Source organism: Synchiropus splendidus, chromosome 14, assembly GCF_027744825.2.
Source record: "Synchiropus splendidus isolate RoL2022-P1 chromosome 14, RoL_Sspl_1.0, whole genome shotgun sequence".
NCBI lineage: Eukaryota > Metazoa > Chordata > Actinopteri > Syngnathiformes > Callionymidae > Synchiropus > Synchiropus splendidus.
Window position 1 is genome coordinate 18,839,576 of NC_071347.1, and position 24,456 is coordinate 18,864,031.

At 44.0% G+C, this 24,456-nt stretch overlaps 1 protein-coding gene across 5 annotated transcripts in view; it reads right to left on the reverse strand.

The window, feature by feature from the left end:
* Nucleotides 1-24,456, reverse strand: part of tln2b (talin 2b) — a 105,783-nt gene continuing 81,327 nt past the window's right edge. For 2 of the 5 annotated variants that reach the window (XM_053886212.1, XM_053886213.1), the window contains exons 32-57: nucleotides 23,677-23,766; nucleotides 23,483-23,605; nucleotides 23,152-23,295; nucleotides 22,864-23,049; nucleotides 22,601-22,741; nucleotides 20,980-21,161; nucleotides 20,028-20,160; nucleotides 19,814-19,915; nucleotides 19,534-19,704; nucleotides 19,036-19,182; nucleotides 18,604-18,705; nucleotides 18,416-18,535; nucleotides 18,045-18,191; nucleotides 17,499-17,665; nucleotides 16,573-16,756; nucleotides 16,120-16,245; nucleotides 15,426-15,542; nucleotides 14,522-14,707; nucleotides 14,176-14,283; nucleotides 13,181-13,286; nucleotides 11,144-11,268; nucleotides 5,548-5,673; nucleotides 5,411-5,473; nucleotides 5,169-5,351; nucleotides 4,982-5,107; nucleotides 2-3,818 (exon numbers count right to left, since the gene is read on the reverse strand). In XM_053886212.1, coding sequence (XP_053742187.1) covers nucleotides 3,690-3,818; nucleotides 4,982-5,107; nucleotides 5,169-5,351; nucleotides 5,411-5,473; nucleotides 5,548-5,673; nucleotides 11,144-11,268; nucleotides 13,181-13,286; nucleotides 14,176-14,283; nucleotides 14,522-14,707; nucleotides 15,426-15,542; nucleotides 16,120-16,245; nucleotides 16,573-16,756; nucleotides 17,499-17,665; nucleotides 18,045-18,191; nucleotides 18,416-18,535; nucleotides 18,604-18,705; nucleotides 19,036-19,182; nucleotides 19,534-19,704; nucleotides 19,814-19,915; nucleotides 20,028-20,160; nucleotides 20,980-21,161; nucleotides 22,601-22,741; nucleotides 22,864-23,049; nucleotides 23,152-23,295; nucleotides 23,483-23,605; nucleotides 23,677-23,766 — 3,534 coding nt within the window. In that variant the 3' untranslated portion in view covers nucleotides 2-3,689. Of the gene's footprint in view, nucleotides 3,819-4,981; nucleotides 5,108-5,168; nucleotides 5,352-5,410; nucleotides 5,474-5,547; nucleotides 5,674-11,143; nucleotides 11,269-13,180; nucleotides 13,287-14,175; nucleotides 14,284-14,521; nucleotides 14,708-15,425; nucleotides 15,543-16,119; nucleotides 16,246-16,572; nucleotides 16,757-17,498; nucleotides 17,666-18,044; nucleotides 18,192-18,415; nucleotides 18,536-18,603; nucleotides 18,706-19,035; nucleotides 19,183-19,533; nucleotides 19,705-19,813; nucleotides 19,916-20,027; nucleotides 20,161-20,979; nucleotides 21,162-22,600; nucleotides 22,742-22,863; nucleotides 23,050-23,151; nucleotides 23,296-23,482; nucleotides 23,606-23,676; nucleotides 23,767-24,456 lie in introns of all 5 variants that reach the window. The other 3 variants (XM_053886215.1, XM_053886214.1, XM_053886216.1) reach the window with 3 other exon arrangements.

Consider the following 24,456-nt stretch of genomic DNA (forward strand, 5'->3'; position numbering starts at 1 on the left):
GAACATAGCGCTTAAACTTTTTGTAGTTTTTTGAAATAGCTTTATTGTTTTTTGGTGAATACAAAAAATATTTTTGTGACCAGATAAATATTTTACATACAAATGCAGTCTTTTCAACAAAGCACAACAACAATTCAGTTCAGGGAGAATATGTTTTCTTAAACACTCAAGTGGACCAAAGTGAGCAGCAGCTGTCCAAATAAATCAGATGCTTTTATTTAATCCGTTTTTTTGAGGACACTGGGATTCATTTCTGATTATATCTATAACTGACTTTTTTAAATATTGCTATGAAATGCACTTCAAAAAGCAAGTTGCATTTTACAATGAATTTTAAACATGAAGTTAAAAATATTACTTTTACTTTCTTAAAAATAATTCATTTTGCGTCATGAAATGATTTTCTTAAAAATATAGAATAAGCAAATGGAAATAAAACTAAAAGTCAATTGGAAATCAACAATGAAATGAAACTATTTTTACTATAAGGCAACACTTAATAATTCAATAATTTATGACTGTTTTAACATTATATTTAACTACTTTTGACGATAATCTAACGGAGCATCAAAAAGCCGCTGATTTATTTCGGTGTCGGTGCGACACACCTCGGCACAAACCAACAAAGTAGACACTATTTTCCAGGATAATTCACACACTTATTCATAAAAACTAAACGGTGTGGTGGTCAGGCGTTCACTCGACGCGACTGAGAACAACAAATATTTCCTAACTTCACTCAACACAATCTGCTCATGAGAACGCAGTCATCTGTGGTGTCAAAACCCCGGGGTCCCCCCTTGTTCGCATGAGCTCACCAGCAAAGGCATTGTGTTGTATGGCGAAGGACTGGGCGACGGTTTGGACAGAAACCGGTGGAGAACAGGAGTCTGACCCAGTCGGATCTTCAAGTGCTCGACACACACACACACACACAAGTAAGGCACTAGTACACAATGCAGATGCAACACTGGCGTGAAGAGACGCTTCTTATATGAATCCTACATGGGAGCTATTAAAGATTAATTTCATAAAAGCCTTCATCAGTTGGTCCTTCCAGAAACCACAACCGACAAAACAGACAGTATATTGCTATCGACAATCATCTTAAAGTAACAGTGACTAAATAAGACAAAGCTTTGATGACTGCAAGTTCAGATTGTACACGATAAGTATTTTCATTTCGCTGGACCCTCCTGTGTTAAAGCTGTGAGTCTCGGAGTGGAGAAAGCAAGAGGTCGAGTTTGGCGATGATGTTTGGCTGTTTTGGTTTCAGTAGTGCTGAAGGTGGTGGAGGAAGTTTGAGGTTGAAATCTGAAAGATGCAGAACCATCGTGGGCCTTTGATCACTTGCTTTAGAACTGAATCTGAAGTCTGTGGAGAACAGCCTCTGGAGCAGGGCTGTCCAGACCCTTCTCACAGATGATGGAGGGGCCGGCTGCTTCAGCACAGACTCTTTGAACTGACAGCAGCTGGACTTGTTGTCCATGGAAAAGAGGTTAAATGAACTTCCAGGATGCGCAACAATCTCTCAGATAAACATGAAATATACATTTTTTTATTAGTTTCACTTTTAACTGTCATGACCAGTGCAGTTGTGCATCGAAGCCATGTCGTGAAGTTCCGTTTCCATGGAGATGAAAATGATAAAATACGCCACCATTTAGCGTCTGATGCTGCGTTCATCTACACGATGGTGGTATCGCCGCCGCCCGAATCATAGTGTTGTTGTCAAGACCAGCTAAACTGAGCCGAAACCGAGGCCATTGAGGCTGAGACCAAGACCAAGTTCAAGTCCAGACTGAAAACAGAACAGATACACACATATATTTCTAACAGTAAAAGAAAGGGTTGCCATTTTCTTCAAAATAAATCAGGAACCGAACACTATCATTGGAACAAACAAGTAGTTTATTCTGTATTCAGTTTGATCTCGGACTGGGCCTCGGTCTCTCTCGACTGACAACAGCACTGACGCTGTGTTGACACTAGAAACTGTTTGATACATGCACCTGCGCCACCCTCTCTGACACGGTCAGCGCCACAACTTCACAGCAGCAGATTCTCACTCTTCGTTCTGAGTCAAAACTGTTGGCAGGACAAAATAAAGGACGATACAAAAGTGTAACTCACTTGAGCGCAAACAACCTGCCCTGGTGGATAAAACAAGCGCCTCTATGTGTCACACAACTCTGCACTGAACTCTTCATGGACTACGTACAGTAAATTTGAAATATCAGATTACGCCAGACGCCATTAAATTGTGCAATTACACAGTCCTAACAGTGGAGGAACAAGAAACAAATATTTGCGAGCGGTTCACTGCTGCTTTAATGAACTATTCAACTCTTCTTCACGGCAAGAGGGAACAAATGTTACTGTTGTCTCTGATATAGTGTCATCATCTAGTCACTCAACTTTGGAGTGGACTGTTGGGATCTTGTCAAATAGAGTGGAAGTGACGTTAATCACAGTTTTAGAAATCTACAGAGTGGAATCGGATCAAGGGCCACCGATGGCCCGTGGGCCGGCCTTTGGACACCCCTCTAGGCACTTTACCTTCTACTTCTTTGTTCTCCGATCTGCCCCTTTTTACAGCGCATCTCAGAGGACAGCGCAGAGAAGAGTGATACCCACAAAGCACCAGTGTCTCGAGCGCGCCATCTAGTGAGTCAGCACGAGTATTGCAGGCAAGTTAGACTATTTCAGCTTTGAGACATGAGGTGGAGCGAAGCATCATGGGAGGTAAAAACATTTTAGAATTGCTTTAATATTTCCTGTTAGTGGCTTCTTGGTGCGGCCATGGTCTTCAAACCCTGAATGGAAACCATTGTTATTGCGAGGTAGCGCGTGTGTTATAAATGCGTGGGAGTGTGGTTCACCCCAATATTAATTCTGATCGCCTGTGTAGCCACTATTGTAGCTGAAACTACTGGGGACAAGAAAATTGCTTTAGAATTTTTCAGATTTCAACGTTAAAACTTCCAAAATTCAAACCGCACTTGTCAGCTACTGAACCCCTGCTTATTTCACACTAGCTATGGGGACAACAAATGGGACAAGCAGCATCATATTTGGTCACAGATGATCTGAATGTCAGATGAAGAAAATCGACTTCTCAAAATAGCATCAAATCAGATCCTACGTTTTTTTTTTTTACGGATTTCTAAAAGGGAAGAATGATGCAGGTGCTGTTAGGGTGTACTACTCTACTGGTTAGTAGCCGCGCTGACATGTAAAAACATGATGCATGCAAGCCAGTGATGGAACAAACGCCTCCTTTCTGCCTGTTTTTTCTCCAAACTTTTCCCTCAATGTTGTCGCAGAATTCTTGATATTCTATAAAATGATATAATAACATTCAATGATGGAGGGTTTCAGCATCGGCAACATCTTCCTGTAACAGTCAGTAATGCTCATGATGCAGTTACACTCACAAAGCAATGATACACTTATCATACACTTGAGTCTCCGTTATAGCGACCGCCGTCTTTATATTAAAGTCTGAAAACACACAGCCACGCACACACATTCACGAATACACAACAGAGTACAGGCACTTGTTTGTTCACCAACCAGGCCTGTTTCAAGTGCTGTACGTTCCTCACATCACACGAGAGGCGCTGTTACCGACGAGGGACGGCGTCTTCTCCGCGGGTCTCATCAGCGCTGCCAGCGATCGGCGCTTGTCAGCCTTCATCTTCCCGCAGCTCGGTGGGCAAGAACTTGTACTGCTGCTGTCGGATTTGAGCCAGCTTTTTTCGGGCTTCCTCCAGCTCGCGCTCCTTCCGCAGCATTTCCTCCTGAGCGGCGATGATCTGAGGGGGACAGGAAACAGGATGCATTTCAAACTCAGTATCACTGCTTTGACATTTTCTGCTTTAAAGTCATCACTGCAGATGCACTATTGTAGACTTTTTTTTTTTTTTTTTTTTAGCAGCAGCGGCGTACTTAGTTCAAAGGAAAAAGCCCAATTGTGCTTAGTTGAAAGACCTGCAGAAAATCTCTTTTAATTTGTGAAAAATTGTAGCAACTGACACTTGGATATTTCAGCAAATATGAGGAAAATGTATGTTTAAAAATGTCTGCAGAAAGGGGTGGGCAATATGGCAAAAATACACATATTCAAAATAACATACAACTTTATCACAAAATCTTTTTATTCTAGTTTTTGGAATTATTGCCTCAGCTTCAAATGAGTCTTTATCTCTTCACATTTTGGAGCGCATTTATTTGGTTCTGCGTTTCGTTCTTAGCCCACTTTTAAACCACAAAGCTTTGACACTTTGATGGTCTTCGAGTGTCAATAAAGTTTTGAAGTGAGATGTCATGTTAGCTCTGCGGTGCAGGCAGTTTTTGGCGTCGTGGGACTGACAATGAACGCTCCATCATGAAGGTCGTGACGGTGTGTGGTCAAGTCAGAGGCATAACAAGTTTTGCGCATTTTGACCAGGTTCTTTGTTGTAAGTGCAGGAAGAGGAGAGCAGCTGCGACTGACGGACGTGTAGTGTCAATATGAAACAGCAGGAGCGGACAGTGATTACCTCACTGGGATTTGAACCTGTGACTTACATCTCTCTAGTCATCACTATGCCCAGTGGACTAACTAGCTGCTGTCAATGCTTTGAGTGGGTGGAGGAGGTCACTAGTCTTAAGGTCTGACAGCAGACATTTCAAAATCTTGATGGCTCAGCAAAAGCTGAAGAACAAGCTCCATGAGGTTTGTTATCGCAGTGGTTTAATGTCACGTTGTAACTGCATCTGAAAATAAGCAGTGGGGCGGAACAGCAGGTGGAGACAGAAAGGCCTCCTGTCCAAACTCATTTATCAGGCGCTCCTTAAATGTTAGGGAAACCAAGACAGGCGGATAACAAGGCTGAAAAATGAAGATGCAAACGTGACCTATGTGATGAAAGATGATGGTTTATAATGGAACGTGGGAGCAGCTCCGGTTGGCTGCCTGCCGCACGTCGGCCCTCACCTGAGCTATTCCCCCCACGAATTTGGTCTTCACCACCACGCTGTCGTCGTCCGTCTTGTCGAACGCTGCCTTCTGCGCCGCCTTCACCAGATTGTCGGACGCTCGCTTCACTGCGTTACCGGCCGCCTGGTGGAAGAACACCATGAGCACCAGCATGATCTGATCATCACAGACTGGCGAGACGCACCTGGAGTCTCCTCATGGCTTCAGAGTCCTGGTCAGCCTTGACCTTGCAGGCCACCAGCAGCTGAGCAGTGGACGCCGCCACCTGCTTGGCCGAGCAGATGAGCTTCTCCTCGCTGGCGTGGCCCTGCACTGACGCGTTGGCTGCCTCGCACAAGTTACTGGTGGCTGCCGCGACCATACGTGCCTGCGGGAATCACACATCTCAGCGTGTTTCACACCTCAGCAACCTGACCAGCTACTCACAGCAGATATGAGCCCCTGCGACCACTGGCCGTCGTCCACAGCGTTCGCTTGGTTGGACCCAACCTGAGGCAGGATCACAAAAACTTCCGTTTGAATCCATCCCAGTCCTTCTGGGGTGAGTGAGTGAGGACACACACCTTGCCCTGTGCCACCAGCTCTCTCTGAGCCGCCGATGCTGATTTAACCAGAGCACTAGTGGCTGCAGCGATGGACTTGGCTGCCTCGAGAATCTGCTCTTCGAAATCCAGAGTTTCATCCGCCTGCTGGAGGGAAGAGCACAGCAGATCAGATCGCAGACTTCACTGGACCCGTACTGGAGACATCGAAATGGATTGTGGATGTTGGAGTTCCACACATGGAAGTGGGACTTGGATAGATCATGACATGGTCTTGAATGTGTCTTTTCTCTGACCTCTGTTTGTCCTGACCACGGAGCGACTTGTTTTGACCTCCACTTCCAACAGTCTTAACCTAATATGCCATTTTTCGTCTTGGTCTCCACCATAGTAAGGTCTAGCTATGGCTAGTTTAACTAGCAGCAGCACCTGCTCTTTGACTGGACCTGGGTAAGTGCTGCTCTTATTTAGACTCATTCACCCGATTCACTCGTGCTAGCTTCATGAATCCAACAAGTCTTGTCCTACTTCTCTGACTTCAGTTTTCTTGCTCTTGACTCCCCAAATTCCTGATCCCAGATCTCACTTTACAGCTAAATATTTGGGTCTGGACTTGGCCCAGACACTTCTTCTCTTCTGGTTGTCTGCACTGCTAACCATCTTCAAATCACAGCTGTGTTTGCCCTGGGTAAGAACTGACTGCCATCAATTTGGCTTTGTGCTACTTTGGAATTGACCCACGAAACATCTTGATTTGGTCCTTATCCTTGCGCTTCCCTATCTTAGACTTGAATCATAGCAGTGCTGGTCTCACCCCTAAAAGCTAGAGCCAGGAAATGTAATGTTAAAATGAGGTCAGTGACTGACTAGTTTCACGACATGAACTTCATGAGTTTTTGTGTTACACACACTTGGAGAACAAGAACTCACTCCATAGCAACTTCTACAACTTTCTCCTAATCTTCCTATAAGAATACAAATCCATATACTTCATGGTTCCGTAGTCACTCATTCACTTAACACCAAACAGACATTTTTGTGCAGAGATGCTTTGTGGTTCAAACATGTGGTACTCAAGCTTCAACTCTTGAGCTCTCAACAAACCATCGTTTGAAATCAGCATCAAAACAAGATATTAACAGGACTTTCTTCTCCAGCCCCCGGAATTCAAATAAAGACGACCAAAGTTGAGGATGAAAGTGAACCCCGGAATGAGACTCGAACACAAGTGATGCCACATGAATTTGGTCATGACAACAAAACACTTCATGACGTGTTTCCACGCTTTATTCGACTGAAGCAAACAGAACTGACATGCAATACCAAGTGTTTTCTCACGGAACACAACAGGACTGAAACTGACACAAAGAAATAATCAACTGTATGTGGTACATATCATGAATTATGAATAAAGTAAGAAAGGTTTAAATGCTTTGTAATGATAAATTATAATGGATGACATTCATTTTTATATTTATTTAAAATTATTTATTTAAAAAGTATATGAAATAATTATGATAAAAAAGACAAGTAATGACCTACAAAAGTATACTTATATAATATAACACAGTATGAAATAAGTAGACTACACCTCATGGTGCATTCTGTTTATGATTTAAAGTGAACTTTAGTCTGTTAAATGATTCATTTCATTTCATTTTGGTGCACCAGAATAATGAGCTCCAACTTTTAAAAATTTTAATAAGACAGAATGCATAGGCAACACATTTTTATATTTCAAATTTAATTAAACCTCTGGTGAAATAGAAAAGCAAAAAAAATAAAGTGGTATTTTTAATTTTACTTTTGCACCTCCATCTTTTCTCACTTTAATGTGGCCCACATTTTCCCCCTGCTGTCTTTACAATCGTTTCCTTTGGAGCCAGTGCATTCTCAGCTTCTGCTGCTCAAAAACTTGTGATTCTTGCGTTACACGATCCAAACAATAATGAAGATTTGCTGCCTGTGGGAGCCCATTATAATCCAGCAATCACAGCTGGTGCGATGGCAGTTACGGATCCAGCCAAGAAGTAAATATTGCACAAACGGCACATGAAAACCATCAACAGCACCGGTCCTGAACTGAGCATCAGCATGAGAAGCACTGTGCGTCAGTTGAGGAGCTCACCACGAGCGAGCATCATCCATCACACACGCACGCGCACGCACACGCACACGCACACGAGGCACACGTGGCTGGAGACAGGGCGGGACACTGTAGGAATATGTTTGATATATAGTTGGACTGAATAACAACCTAATATATCAAACATATCAGACAGAGCCCTGCAGAGAAGGCTTCCGGGTCTACTCAAGAGAGTGGGAGGCAGGAAAGCATGCTGGGGCAGGAGACCCCCTCCATCCCCATCACTGTAGGGCGGGAGGGATGAAGAGACACAGAGGAGGAGTGACGAGGGAGTATGTTTGATAAGAGCTTATTAGTTCTCTCTGTGAGATGGATCTCTTTCCGAGCTGGGCTCTCCTGAATGTCAGAGTGAAAAATACCTATCACTAGAGGGAGACACTCACTTAAAGAATAATAGTAGTCTATCGCCACATATTATTTTCAAGTATGAAGATGATCTGTCTAAACCGTGGAATTAAAGTCTGAGACAGAGCATGATCCTCTGGATATTGTGGTGAAATGAGTCTGGTGTCGAGACAGAGGGGGGCGAGAGCAGGAGGAGGTTTGGACAGGAGGGAGGGATTCAGAAGGCACACAGGGAGGAAAACTGAATGATCCAGTCTCCAGAGGAGGATAAGGCACGGAACAGCACAATCATGCGGTGACACATCACGACCACAGGGAACAAAGTTGCACCTCAAAGTCAAGGAATCGGTCAGGCAAGTCTGCAGCCTCACGGACAAGCTTTTGGGTTCTCTCATCACCGTGGCCCTGACAGGGACTCTTCGTAGTCTCTGGAAGTTTTGTCTTGACTGCGAGCAATTTTATTTTTGCATGCTCTCCAACAATTAAAGTCCTCTGTCAGTTGTGGCCCTCTGAGGCTCAGGGACTTTTGAAGAGGTTCAGTGATGGTCGGCTCACAGCAAAACAACTCAAAAAAAGAGGACTCTGAGAGGATTATTTATCAGACTGCACCACCTAGATTACAGGTGGGCTCATTCTCAACTGTTGTGAGGGGCCCTCAAGACAAAAGACAGATGAAAAACTTAACCAAAATCTTGCTAAAAAACAAGGCAAATAGTAGGCAAAAGTCCAATTATGCCATGGCTTTATATGCCTACAGTAAGTTATTTGATTATATATTCATTTATTTTAGAACACTGGAAGATCTTTTGAAGTGGTGAATATTTACTTGGCCTTCAAGAGGGCTGCATAGATACAGGTAAAGGGTCCTTATGTGGCTCCTGTTGGCCGCACATTTCCCGCCTTTAACCTGGATATTTTTTCTTCATAAGAGGTCTTTCACACTACACAATTCAGGGCAAAAGGGCTTTGTCGCTGGACTTCAACAACTCGACAAGAGACACAAGCTGTGTGTGTTTTTGAGAATTGCGCAGCACATACCACCCCCTGTTGGTAAGGGTGAGCATTACAAAATAGGGAGGAAAAATGAGGAGATCAGCATGACGGTGAATCAAACTTGGTGACCCTCAGGCCGAAGTCTGCAGTGTGAAAGCCAATTTAGACTCTGCTCCATTGTTTTCTGGATCATGACTTCCCAACTCCCAGACCTGTCTTGACCGGACTGTATATTCTCTTTCTCTTCCTCTCATTGTCTTCACCTCCACTAGACTTGAACAATATCAGTGTTCTTATCGTGACCCTTGAAAGTATTACTGCATCCCCCCTCCGGCGAAATCCCTAAAGGCCTTTGTGATGTATTCAAACTGATCCGCTAATAGACTCGCACTTGTCTTGGCCTTGAATGCTCAGTCTCATCCTAGGAGCATATCTCCCTTTATAACTGAGTTCCAGTTTGGGTAAGTTTTCCTTTTGGCTACCTCGAAATGTCCTTGGGTTCGTCCAGATACCCTTGCCTTTTCTGCAGTCCTGAACATAACAAAATTTCTCCTTGATTGTTGGTCCTGTTTTGTGTGACCCAGTCGTCTAAAAAGTCTTTAACTGCTGACTGTATTGGTAGCCTTGTCCTTCTTCCCTGAAAGGCTGTCGCGCCTTCAACTCACCACTACCTGACTGTCATCTGTCCTCTCGCTTTTCTGCCTCTTTTTGCCAGCCAGGTATGAAAAGCATCAAGTAAACGGCAAACGTTAACTTGACAAGTCCTTCATGTTCCCCTGAACTATCAACATTCCTGGGCCCATCAACCGCCCGAGTTCTCTGAGAGATTCATAAACATTTTAGAGCGTGTTTACCTAAATTCTACATATATTTGACAGCCCACACCATAAAAGGCAAATGATGTTCTCCTTACAAGCAAGAAGAGTCTAGTTTGAAACTGCGTTTCTCATCTTCAATCGATTATCCATGACAGAGCGAGTCCACGTCCCTCCGGCAATAATTTCTTTTATATATAGCACCCCCCTCCGTGGAAAACCATATGGGCCCTCGTCTTTCAGCGAATAAGGTCGAGATTAATGGCAACACTACAAAGGCAAGTATGAAGCCGACTCTAGTGTTGAAATTTGATCCATGTTTTTCACTCGTCTCATCATCCATCTTCTTTACAGAGGCTGCATGTGCCTTCAGATAGACTGGCAACAAAGCATTGATTTTATACGACTGGCTTTTATTTTGAATACAGAAAGTTACTACGCTAATATATTCTTTATATTTATATCATTCAAAGTGTATTGCTGTAGCTCTCATCCTTGTTTTTGAGCTTTAATTTGATCTGTTTTAATGTTTTTAATTTTTAATTTTTGTTGAAACGTTTACAGTCACTTCACAGCAATGTTAAATAATACATTAATAATTTGAAATATAATAAAATTCAAATAATAAAAGTAATAATAAATAAATATGATATTAAATACATTTGTCTAAATGGATGAAATTAAAAAAGTGTATTTTGAGAAGTCAATGCGAAGTTTAAATAGTTTAAATATGAACATTAAATACATATATGTATAGATTAATTTACATAGGGATAAAAATAAATGACAATCATATGAATAAAAAAATAACAATATATAACAATATTCACTTCCACATATCAGAGCAAAATGACTAATTTGTACACTAACTTCTTCCCCACCACTTTCTAAAGACTTCCGCTGGCCTAAGTTTAGAAAGGCAGCAGCCGCGCAATAAAACAAAGGAAATAAGTTCAATAACACGGGGGGCCGCCTCACAAAGGGGTCACAATAGTTCAACACACATCTGAACTCATTCCAAAATAAGCTGGAGGACCCAGCGGTGCAATGAAGTCTCCTGGCAACACAACTCCAAATAACGTCCCCAAGCTGCTTTGAAGAAAACGTTTCAGTGTTGGCTGTGAGCTCACCGGAGTGTTTGTTTCCTCCACTCTAATGACATTAAGATTCCACCTCAGCCCTGGAAAAACAGACCCCGCTTCAAAGCCAGAGTCACTTTTTTACTACCCCGGGCCAACACGGCCCACCTACTGATTAACAGCAACAAAGCGGTGCGTGGGCTGGTGTGGGTGGACAGAGACGAGCCGGGCACTTGTACCTTGGGCTTGGCCCTCGGTTTCAGCTGCTCCAGTTTCTTGGCGGCTGCTTCAATGGATGCCGCTGCTCCGAGGAGCTCGGTCTCTGCGATGACAGTCGGGTCCTCGGGGTCCGCGCACTCTGAGCCTGAAAGGAATGGTCGCACAGTTCACAAAGGTAGACACACTCTTCGCTGTGATTTATGAAAAACTATTGAGCTCCATTTGAAAAGGCTTGGACATGGACACAGGGAGAATTTTAAACTTCAGTTTAACATGCAATTCAGACCCATAAAAGGTTCTGAAATGTAAAACAGAATAACTCAAAGCTAAACTGAATATTAGTAAAATGTTCATGCCATTAATTATATTCTAAATAAGTACAGTATATCAGAGGGACAGCTAGGGTTGAGATGTGTGGGGAGGGAGGCCAGATGGACATGTGGTGGCTGCTCCAGGTAAAAAAAAAGATCTACCAATGAAGTTCATGGATGTGATAAAGGAAGACATGCAGAAGACAAGTGTGGCCAAGCGGAGGTTTAGGTGGAGAACGCCAACTTGCTTTGGCAACTCTATGACGGCAGTAAAGAATGAGTATGGTAAATAAGTTTTGACCCCTTCATGTCAGCTGTTGCCTTTGTTAAAAATGGTCTTGCTTTTTCCTTGACAAAGCACGGACATTGCCTGGCTGCTATAAAACAAGACCTTCTCGCGGCATGAAATAGCAACTATTCTCAAGTGGAATTTTGTATCTAATGTTGACACTGAAGTCAGCCTTGCACGTTGCATGCTGATGCATAGGTGTTACAATGGAGTAAAATCTTTCCCCTCCCACATGACGTTGCACAAGGAAGGCCTACCTTGACTCAAGTCTTTTGGTTGCAGGCTTATCCTCTAATAGTTTCTGAAAAGACTCAGCCTTCCACAATTGATCCTTAAAAGTCTTCCCAAGACTCTTACAAGTAATCTTTTGTGTCTTGTGGCAAAATAGATCTGCAATTGGACTCTTTTGAGTCTTATAACCTGACCACATGATTGATACTAGTTGTAGCTTAGTCTTGTCATGGACTGCACCCTTAAAAGTACTGAAAGGTCTTGACTGCTTGAAGGATCTCGACCCTAATCTCATTCTTCTCCTCAGTAGGCTTGGTATAGGTTTAAATCCTGCTCACACACTGGGGTCATGACTAGGTCTTGGTCATGATCCCCCTCATCATTGGCCTGGTCTTGAATCTTCTCAGACATTCCAAGTCTTGTCGTACGACATGAGCCTGGAAACACTTATCCTCATGTGGACCCTTTGAGGTCAGGTCTTGTCCTGCACTGTTGGACTGTGGTTATCCATCAGATGAGTTCAGCGGTTTGTAGTAAAACCAAGTTCGACTAATGAAGGAGCGAATAAGAGAAAGCAAGAACGGAAACGCACCTCGGATTTACTGTCTCAAGTGTTTAGAGTGCTGCTGCTGGAGAGCAGCTTGGTGAGCAGATGGGGCAAAGCTTCCATAGATTACAGAAAGCTCCTGGGAAATCTGTGCAGCACCCCCCAGCCCCCCGTCTAAAATGCCTACCCTCCTCAGTCCATACATGAAAGGTGATCTGGAGGAACACAAACCCGCCGTCTCCAACTTACCTCCATCTACGGCAGCGAGGAGAGAGAGAGAGGGAGAGAGAGCACAGGGGACATTAGAGAGTTGAAGTAGATAGCCCCTCAGGGTCGCAGGCTGGACTCTGAAATCCAATTCTCACCCAAACACAATCTATTACCCCTGTCAGAGGCTGCTTCCACGGGACACCCGTCAGAGAGTTTCCTATCACGGCGGCTCGGAGCTTCATTTGCACCAATAAACACAGCTATCACTCTGCAGCATCATTTCAATATTCAGCAGCGATTTTATATGACCCGTCTTTATTAGGACAAGGCTGCGCTCTGGAGCCTGCGCGACAGATTGAAGCTCCACCAACTAATTCATAATACCACTGCATCCCTGTCATCTTGGGTGAAAGTGTTCCCAAGGAGTTGACTTTGTGCGTGAGAGAGTCTGGGGAGTGAGTGGCCTCACCTTTCATGGCCTCGGCCGTCTGGACAAGCTCAGTTACACATGCGGCCACCTGCTTTGAGTGGACGGCCAACTGCTGCTTCTGCTCGGGCGTGGGCTTCTGCACCACCTGAACACACACATGAACACAACTGTGGAGAACATGGAGACGCACTCTGTGCAACAAACTGGCGGCTTAAATCATCAATTAGAAGGCAAAGAGGAATCCTTAATGGAGCAGACAAATGACTCCAGATCGTGAGACAAAATGAACACAAATATTTCAAGAAAAATGTTACTAAAAAGAAATGAATCTGAATGGAAAGTGAACAATATATTTCGTCGGAGCAAAACTAACATGGTGAGATCCAGTATATTTAGAAAAGAAATGAGAAGCAGATGGCAAAAATTATGAAACACAGATGCAATAAAATATTTAGATATTTAGACACTAATTTAACAAAGTTAATATGATAATCACTTTGGAAGGATGGAAAAGCAAACTAATTAAAGTGCTACAAAAATCTCAAATTGAATCTCTTGAGGATGACAACGCAAACACATTAAAAGAGGAAATAAAGTGCGTTTTTGAAAGAAGAATCATTGAGGAATGCAAATCTGACAAATGTAAAAAGGACGACAGAATTGTGATCCAATGTATTAAAAAAGTAGAGAAGCAAAAAAGACAAAAATATAAATACAACATCCATGCTGAAGACAAAAAAAACAATATTTCATGAGGAAAATATATTTATTCAGTATTTTCTTTTAGAGGATCATGGGGGCTGCAGTGTGGCCCAGCTACTTGGGGCGAGAGGCAGGGGACGCCTTGGCCTGCTCATCACTCACTCACACACACTCACAGCAGCTGACAATTTCGAGCCAGCAATTAACCTCTGTCTGTTTTCAAACAGTGGGAGGAGATCGGAGTTCCCCGGGGAACTCCACACAGCAAGGACCGGTGGCGAGGCCGTCCTGCTGTGCACTCAGTCATACAATAGACGATGAGGTTTTCAAACCTGCAACACTTGCTCCAACAGGCTGACGTATCCTGCGGTGCACTCGGAGCCGTACTGCAGAGCCTTGCCTCGCAATTCTTCACTCACCTCCGAGTGATGCGCTGCTTTCTGAAAAACAAACGCTCCAAATTACAATAGTAAGAAAAAAGCCTTCATCTTCAAACACTGAGCGTTCAATATGCTTATTCTACACTCCGAACACTCTCGTGTCTGGAGTGATGCTCCGCCACCAGGCATTGAAGTCACGAGCAGCTTGAACTTGAGCCATAAAGTGAAAAAGACTCTCAAGTCCTATCTGTTCTCAGCAGCCTGTTGGAACAAGGACCGGGCCGGTGGGACTTAGCACCTTGCAGGCGGTCAGCATATCCGAGATGGCTTTGCGGCTCAGGTTGGCAGTGGCTATCACGTCTTCCTGCTGCGCAGAGTTTCCTGCGGCCACTGCTTTGGCTGTCGCTGCGGTGATGCCCTTGGTCATACGGATGAACTCCTCGGGTGTGGTGCACTTGTCCGGTACGTCCTTGGACTGGAACAGCTGAGAGAAAACACAGACAGCAGAGTGTTTAGGCTCCTTGAGGGGTTTACCTTAAAAGGTTTCCACACACTGGAATATAAAACATCTAAATCTAAGCACAACAAATTGCAGTCAGTTTTTATCCATCACTGTGAAACACATAATCCACAAAAATAAGACTTGGCTGCAGCAGATAGAAATAACAGAAACCCAGGCATATCCCGGGACGAACATATAATTGTTTAAAAGAGGAATTTTAAGCTTGACTTGTGTACATTGATGCCCAGGTGGCGTGGTAACAGTTGCAGCAGAGTACCACGCGGTGATGAAGGATGCGAAAAGAAACACAGTCTTTGGACATCTGATGTTACTGTAAGTGGCAGTTTGATGTCCTTTTATTGTTTTGGGGTGGCTTTGCTCACATTTAAAACCTGATTTCCAGCAAGAGTTTAGATAACAATATGGTTTTCAGCCACAATGTCAGCTACAAGGGCAGGACACGGAGACGATGCTACAATTGGAATGTTTGCAGCAGAGTAGTGGACGATCTTAGCAACGAAGAGCATCATAAACCTCCAGTTGTACTTCTCATTTCCTGGTGTTCTGATTCAGACTAGATTCAGTGACTGATGCAGGATTTCACTGTTCTAAATGAAGCACATGAAGATAGGAGGAGGAGGAGATGGAGGAGGAAGAGGATGAGGGGGAGGAGAAAGTTTGGTCAGTCCAAACGACTCACTGTGAGTTCCTGCTTGATGCACTCAATGGTGGCCTCCAGTGCCCTCGTCCCGCGAGTGGCTTCGTCCTCCACTGCCTTCACCGTCTTCAGCAGAGAGGTCACATTGGTGACCATGACCTGCCAAAAGAACACAATGACATTAATAAAACAGCTTTTTCCTCACTAACAAAAGCTTCAATTCTTGAGCTTGATTACTCCCATCTGCTTTTGCATTATTCTGCAAAGTGGACACTATCGGGTCAGTAATCTGATCACGCCAACAGTTCCAGGGTCTAAAATTTGGGGTGGCCGTATGTCGCTGGAGTAGAAGCAATCTGTTGGAGCCATCAGGTCTGTGGGTGGCCGTGCATTCTATCTAGATGAATATCAAGTAGCCATAAGTGACATTAGCGGAATGATAACAGTCCCAGAGAAGATAAGAAAATAGAGCATCTAAAAGATGAAAAAAAAAAGCCCTTGTTTTTGCCAAACGGGTCGTCTTTCATCCAGTCACTGCTGTGCTGTTTGATTTGGAACGTTTTGAATGATCAAAACGACAGTGGGAGGTTTTCAACTGCTCTCAATGGACTCTAGAGTAACATCTCATAATCTGTTCAAAAGCATAAGCTTGAATAAAATCTTCACTTCACTTATGCCGTGCTAAAATACACACCGTAGACTGAAAACCTTGGGGAGAAATGAAAAGGAGGTTCACCTTAGCGGCACTCTTCAACTGGTACATGGACGGGTCGTCGGCGGGTTTGCCGGCGGCACACTTGGTAGCGCTGATGAGTTCAGCCAGGGCTTTAGCCACGTCTCGAACTGCATTTATCAGAACCACCTGAGGAGAGAGGGGATCAATAGAACACAATGGTCCGAGTTAAGGTGCATCAGTGCGAGTCTGGGCAGGGGATTAGGCTGTTATCACTCATGCATGATACTTCAGAGGAAAGACGAGAAGACATCAGGGTTACGTCAGGCTGCCAGGATAACAAGAGAACATGTTTTTAATAATGCTCGCGCCGTCTACAATTTGTCTGAACGCGTGCTGCGAATCAGGAGAACTACACAGAACAGAGCCGGCAGTACTTTCAGGTCTTTCAAATGGGCACTCATGAAAGAGTAAATAAGAATGGGAAGCATGAATTCATGAGTGATCAGTCATCACCTGAGTCTCTGGATCCTCGGAGCCCATGCTCGTGGCTCCCAGCTTCACCACCTCAGTGAGCTGCGTAATGGTCTTGGCCGAGGACTGGGCTGCCTGCGCCAGCTTCTCCTGACTGGACGCAGCTCCTGCCACCAGCAGTTTTGTGTCTTCCACCAAGGTTTTGGCTGTTTTCAGAATACTCTCCCTGGAAGACGAGGAAAACTGTGCCGTTACCCGCTTTAAACTTCGAGGTCACTATGAGGTCACACTTCACACAAAATTTGTTATGACTGTGCGTCTATATAAAAGCACTTTTTTGTGCTTTTATTTGAAAAAAAAAAAAAAAAAAAAAGATTTCCCGTCCAATTTTGGTAGTCCTTTAGGAGCATGTATCGATTGATACATGCTCCGAAACGCTTCTTTAAGTTCCATTTTTCCTCTTTAAAGGTGCAAAGCAAAATCTCAGGTCATTATTTTCCCCGGCTGTTTTGTCATCTTCTTGTCGATCAGGGTTTCTTGTAGTTTGAGCGGAATCTTGTTTTGTTGCCCTCAGTGAGGACACTTCCCAGCTTTTTATTATATACACACCATGTGGTGTATGGTGAGCAAACCCAATTTGACTTGTGCCTCACAATATGGCATGGTACCGAGCGACTGAGATGTAGGAGAAGACCCGTGTTCAATTGTTTGTCCAGTCCACCTCCTTCTCTGGTCAGTCAGACTCACTCAGTTGCGTGAAACTTTATGAGTGAAAGGTGATGCTTCCATCGTTAATATACACATCCAGCCAGAGCACATGATCAACGTCAGCCACAGGATTTGAAGCTGTTTATCTCTTACTTTTAGAATTAACCGCGTTTTCTTTCTCAGACATCTGAATCAATCCCAGCTCATCTACTTCAAATAAAGTGTTTTTATTTGTATTCTTGATAATAAATGGGCTTCACCTGTGATCTGCGAAGGACTCTTCGTTCTCTGGGTTGAGCGTTCCTGCAGAGGCGAACATGATGGTCGTGTCCAGGTCAGCGATGATGCCAGAAACGGCGCTGGCTGCGGTGATGCAGGCCTGGGTGCCCTTGTTGCCCGCCTGCAGCGCTGAGAGCACCAAGGACACCTAGAGAAACACATTTGATCAGCGCCCGAATCATTTCCAGATAACTGAACTGCACAGGCAGCACTTTATGAAATAAAGCCAGTTTTCTCTGCTCATTTGAAATATCAAAACAGGTTTGAATGGTTTCTATTACCACACGATGAGCGAGACCAGAGGTATCTGCAACACAATAAAGACTCTGACAACACTATTATCGGTCGTATGTCTGTTTCAGTAAGAAACGAAACCCCCTGAGAAGCCACCATGCCGCCTTTCATTTATCAAGTTTAGTCGCCTCACATTTGGAGTGAACCTCTCTCATGAATGGAGGAAGACAAGACTATGAGATTAAATTCAGATATACACCATTCACTTCCTTGTTGCAGCAAGGCAAACTCACCTTCTCCGTGACCGCCCGAGCACACTCGATGAGTTCCCTCTTGGAGAAGCTATCCGTCGGGCTGAGCTGCAGCGCCCCCGCCTTCTGGACCAGGTAGATGCAGCCATGACCCAGCTCCTGCACCCGTGTTCTTATCTGGAAGCCCACCTGAACAGAGAGAAGCAGTACAACGATTCCAAGCACGCTCACAGAGGGAATGAGCTCACTTTTAGTCTCCAGACTACAGATTCACCGGTGGGTGGTACCGCGTTGTATGCCACGCTATAAGACTCTTATGCCTCCAGAGGTACATTGTTGCCATGGTAACAAGCAGAGTACCTCAAATTATATGAGAGATGTTGATGAGAGCTTTTATCGGTCTGTGGATTCACCTCTTCCGGTTCAGCAGTGGCAGCAGCGAGGCGTCCTTGATGGGCCAGCTGACCGTAGTCCACAGTCACCTGAGAGGCCAGGCCACCCAGCTCCTCTGGGCACGTGACTGACTTTGTCATCTGGGACATAAACAGGTTCATCACCTAAATGTTTTCGTTCAGTTATGTCAGTTTGTTAGACCGCTCACCATCTCCTGAGCAGTGATGGCTATCGCCTTGGAGAACTTCACCATTGTCGTCTGGTAATCCACGAAAGAGCCTTCGGGTTCTGGAGGTGTACCTTCATCCAGCTGCAGACATTTAAAAGTCCATGAGAATGGCCTCAACTTCGAAAAAGCACCACAGTAAGAAACAAGCTGCATATATTTGCGCGTCACCGTACATGCAGACCATCATTAATCATTAGCTGAGCTGTCAGAGCAGTGATGCGTCCCCCCGCTCTGTGAGTGACAGCTCCATGTCACCACCAGGCATTGGAATTTAAACTTGTCACCCCTGGACTAGTGAGAGTCCCCAACAAGGACACACAGTGCATCGACAGTGTATTTATGTGACGGAGAGTCACCGAGTAAACTGCGATCTGAGAGTAGTTTAGAAAGCCTCCTCGGGCTTGAACTCACCCGGCCCATGGCCTCAGCGATGGACTCCACCATTCCGCCCACCATGCCGCCCTCGCTGGCCGCTTCATTCAAGGTCACCATGATGTCGTCGACCGCCTCCTTCATCAGCTGCGCGGCTTCAGAGATGGCATCATGGGTGTGTGACGCCTGAGGACATGTGATTGCAGTTTGAAGTAGATAGATATTTTTAAGCTTGGCAACTCAGAATATTACAGGATGTAAATTATGAAAGTGTTTTCATATCAGGAGTTGAGGTTATGTGGGTCTTTGTTCATTATGAGAAATGACTCAAAATGAAACACATTTAACAAGCATAAACTGCAGTAAGGATTCCAGGTTCATACATACCTTTGGGAGAACAACTAGGCAAGAAAAAGCCTTGTGCTTTGGCCTAGCCTTTCATTTTTTCATCCAAAATAGCCCTTCCATTTCGCTACACTGGTGACTACTACAATGAACAGTTCTTCTACTACGACAACATTAAAATTCAGTTTATACCTTAGGGTTTCCGCCACCTTCCTTGGCGGCGTACAGCATCTGCAGAGCGGACTCAGACAGCGTCTTGCTCTGGTCCAGGATGGTCATCTGCTGCTGGTGGTCGTGCAGCTTCGAAGCCAGGCCGACGGACGCCACGATGAGCGGATCAAAATAACTGGCCAGCTGGGTCACCTGAGAAAACAATTTTACAGCGCGGCATTGTCTCAGGGAGAATTGGATCACAGGATAAAAATCCGACTAAATCCATGAAGGATGAAAAGATTTATAGTGAGAGCGGCACCTTGTGTCCCAGCTGGGCGGCTTCACCTCGGGCTGCTGTGGAGACGGGATCAATCAGGTGGCCGATCTCCTGCACGGACGACGTGAGCTGCTCCTGGAGAGCCTGGCGAGTTACAAAGACAGAGGTATAATGGATAATGCAGAAGGGAGAGACTGCAGATTCTATTAAGTTTGTTCATGGAGCAAAGATAGGGCTGATGGGGGCTCAAACTCACTTCCATGGAGATATCATCTCTGCAGGGCAGGGTCTGTCCAACCGCGGCCAGGGAAGCTTGCTCAATGTCCCGAATGCACTTATTGATGTTATCGATGGAGTAGTCACACTCCCTCTGTCCCGGTGCCTTGTCCCTGTTGTTACAAAGATGTATACTTTTTAAGTGCTTGGAAGAAGTTGTAGGTTCCAATCCAGCATGTAAGAGAAAGGGACTAAATACCTTTCTTAAATGGTTCGTTTTTGGGATAAGTGTGGTTAATTTACACCAGACCTCGGGGCCACATGCGGCCTTCATATATGCGGCCCTTTTGAAGTCAGATCAAAATACCTGTATATTTTCATCAATATTTGAATTGCAAAAATAAAAAAATAAATCTTATATTTTTAGGTTTTTGGTTTTTAGTCTGCTAAATATTAAATAATGCTGCTAAAAATAATATAATTAAATTAAAATAAAAGCTATAATTTTACATGAAATGAAACAATATATAATGAAATAATGTATTTTAAACAGAAGACATCATGGTGTAATTACATTTTTCCATATTTTCTTCATGCTTTATAACACTATAATCACAAAATTGAAGTTGAATTTAGGACTTTCCTCTGACTTTTTGGTTATGTAATGTGGCCCCAAAGGGAACTCACTTGCCCACCCCTGATTTAAAGTGAGGACAACAGGGTTCTACCCATCAGCAGCAGCAACAGGGTGCCCTAGTTCTGGAGGGAAGTCTCTGCTGTCCTTTGTCGTCAGTTGAAACAGGCTCCTCCCCTTAAGGAAGGCAGTTAAGGAGGACTGTTGAGGATGAATGAGGAAGAGAAAAAATCCTGGTGGGACCCCGTGACAAGCTAATTTTATGTTATTCTCATCCTGTGTGACAAACCTCGGATGAGTAGGAGGAAGTTTCATGATGATCTGAAAATCACTGAAAACACCAAAGAATCTGACCAACCTGATGGACGTGATGAGGCTCTTGATGGAGTCGGAAACGGTTCTGGAGTGACCGGCCAGGATGGACCAGGTGGGAGGATCTTTGGGGTTGAGGACCAGCGAGCGTGCCGTTTCCAGGAGGTATGTGGAACTGTCCAGCATGCAGCGAGCCGAGCGCACGATCGGCTCCTGAGAGGCCGAGCCCTGAAGACACGTGAGCACCTCAGGTAACATCTCCATGCTGGTATTGTAGTTCAGTTGTTAATATCACTCTATTGCGCTGAAGAGGGATTAGATTATAGGAGTAGCTTTACACGGACACGGGGAGAAACACCCTCAGTCATTATGATCCCGGCCCGATCCCCCCCTCGACAATTAGATTAACAAGTCGAAGATTAGAGCCGCGAGAGCGTTGTTAAACGCTGCCCTCCGACAGATTACAGCCGTAAAGCTTTGAGAGGTCTGAGCCAGGACTCTTCTGACGACAGGAACCATTTCTGTCTGTGCTTATTTACACGGTGGGAGAGGCAGCAAGACACTGTGACACATAACTGACTGGAAGGTATCAACTGATGGCTCTGCACTGAAGGCTCACTGCTGTAGCTTCACATGCCATCCTGAGGTCCCTCGTCGGGTAGAGCTTCATTTCGATCCGGTCAACATTTGTGCAAGCAGAACCAATACCTAATTCTAATTCATGGAAAGAAGAATGCTGCCTACAGACCTTTATACAGACTTCAGATATAGACTTTTGGCTGACAATGGTTTGGGAAGGTAGTGTATATGCAGCTATAAAAAATGATTTTAGTAAAAAAATATATACTGAAATGCAATTGGAACTATATGCAACATAAAATATGTACATTGTATTAGAGGACAGTTGAATTAAAAAAGTTGACCGGAAAAATAATCAATATTATTTCAGGGAGAAATATTATTTCGCCAACAGTGTGAAAAGAAATATTGGCCAAACTTTGGATTAGGGAGCATATATTACCCTAAACAAACTACTTATTGATATGTGTATTTGCAGTGTATTAGCCAGTAGTTAACCATTATAAGTATAAGTATGATTTGATGAGTGTGTTGATAAGACAGACTAAATTGTACCTAGGAATAGTCACTGAAAGTTCACTCTAAACAACACCGTAATTACCTAGTATTAACCGTAAATTAGCAAGTAACTATTTAATTAATAAAAATAAATATAAGGTTTAAATAGACCGATACTGAGCAGCTCCAGCTAAGTTAGCATTACGTAGCTAACCACAATTAGCATCATCTACAGTGTGTGGGTCCTTGTACGAGTTTGTGGTATACACTGCCTGAACTTAGTTGATTTGGTTCCAACAATAAACGTCGTACATATTTAACATGTGTTTTTGATTGGCTGCACCTTTGAGCAAGGCCTGAACGTATGTGCGTATTTCAAGCGAACAAAACAGTTTGTCAGGCTGACACTAGTTTGGAATTTGAACATTAAATAAGCATGTATCATAATAAGTATGTATCATTATAAAATGACATCTAAGATAGTAAATTCACTTTCAGTAGAAGTTTTAGAAAAGAAAGAAAATCTTTCAGACGACTTGTGAATATTATTATAAGAGGGTCATGAGTGGAGTGGAGACATTCATACTCACCTCATTGCTGATCTGGGCAGGGATGCTGGCAAACTCTGGATTGTTTGCGAATGTCGACAGGTTTTCCACGGCTTCCAGTAGAGGGGCGGTGGCCACACGACATCTGTTCCTGTTCTCCTCTGAAAAATCACCGTCTAAGGCCTAAAACCCAAGCAAGCACCATGTGAGCACCGGACCAAACGCACTCTAACGGTAAGGGTGGCGGCTTGACCGCAGCTCCTCACGTGGCGTGAATAGATTCTTGTAACAAATTTACACTCAACGTTTTGATCAGTTGGGGAGTTGACCTTGATGGTCTTGACCAGGTTGGCGGTGGTGTTGGCCACCTCTTTGGCCGACTGGACAAACTGTCTGCGAGCCACGGGGTTAGAGGTCTTAGAGGAGGCCAGGCGGCAGGCGTTGCACAGAGCGGACGTGTGTTTGGCTACGATGGTAGCTGCCGATAAGACCTGTGAGGAGAAATATTCAGATATACTAACAGTGGCCTCTTTTGTTTGCCTTAATGGTTTGGAAAATGTAGATAAAAAGAATGTATCCGCTGAGGTTCCTACCTGCGAGGGGCTGCTGGCTGGGTCCACAAGGTTCTGACATGCCATCTGAATGGCCTGGTTGGCTCGTGCAAACTGAATAGGATCCACAAGCCCCTCGTGACCCGACTGACTGTTGGGATCCGATACACCGACAAGATAAGAAGCCTGGAGGAGGACATGTTTAGCGAGAAAGAGTCATGTACATCTGTGGGAGCTCCCCCTGTGTTCACAGCAGCTACCAGAAGCAGATGATACAGAGTTAAAATCCTGCTCATACTACAAACCCTGATTCCGTCAACAGAGATAAAAATATTCACTGCATTCTTTCCCCACGTGAAATCTGTGATCACACCTGTCCCGCTGCTTCCGTCAGCCCACACAGAGCCTTGGATGCTACGCCCACGCTCTCCCCGAAAGCTACCACATCGCCAGTCTTGCAGTGCTGGGAGATGCCTGCCATCGACTCGCCGAGGACCTGAAGCGATGGACAAAACATTGCTGCATCAGTGGACCTCAAAAATAAATTAGTGAGGAAATAATTCCAACCTTTGAATTCTCCATGACACTCTCGATGCAGTCGAAGTAGGACAAGTCGTTGATGGGTTCACTGGGATTATCCAGGAGACCTCTGACGGCCTGAAGGAGGACAACAGCTCATAACCATCTCTACTCTCACTACACGTGATCACAAGATGTTTAAGGATATAGCGCTGCTCTCTGAGTCTCGACAGCACAGTTTGTACCACCACTAAAAAGGGTAATTCCAAAGAATTTGACTAGCAAATCAATGAATGAATAAATACAAACATATGTATTTCATCCAAAAATATGTTTCCTCATATGTTATTGTGTTTTTAAGCGTTTACTTCATTCTGATTTTTTTTATTGTGTGGACCTATTATATCATACATATTTTCCTTGCATTTTCCCCAGTAACTTCTCTCTTAATGCATTACTGTTTAAATATTACACAATTTAAAAACAAATTTCCTCATCTAAAATATTTTATAATATAAGATTTTTTAATTTCTTCTTCAACCTTCTACTACAATGCTGTCTTAATATTATCATCCACTGTTTTTAAATATATACTTTTTATTACAATGAAATTAGTTTCTGTTTCTCCTGAAAGCACTTTCTTACATTAACCCCTCCATCCTCCATATTGTAACCAAATCCTATAGGACTATTATTTCCCCAAAACTTCCACCTTTTCTGCACCCTCAGTACAAGCTTTATGCGCAAGGAATGAACAAACAAGCCACACAATTTCGGGGTGTAAATTGGAAACTTCAGTACACATTTTTTACTTCTATAAGCTTCAAC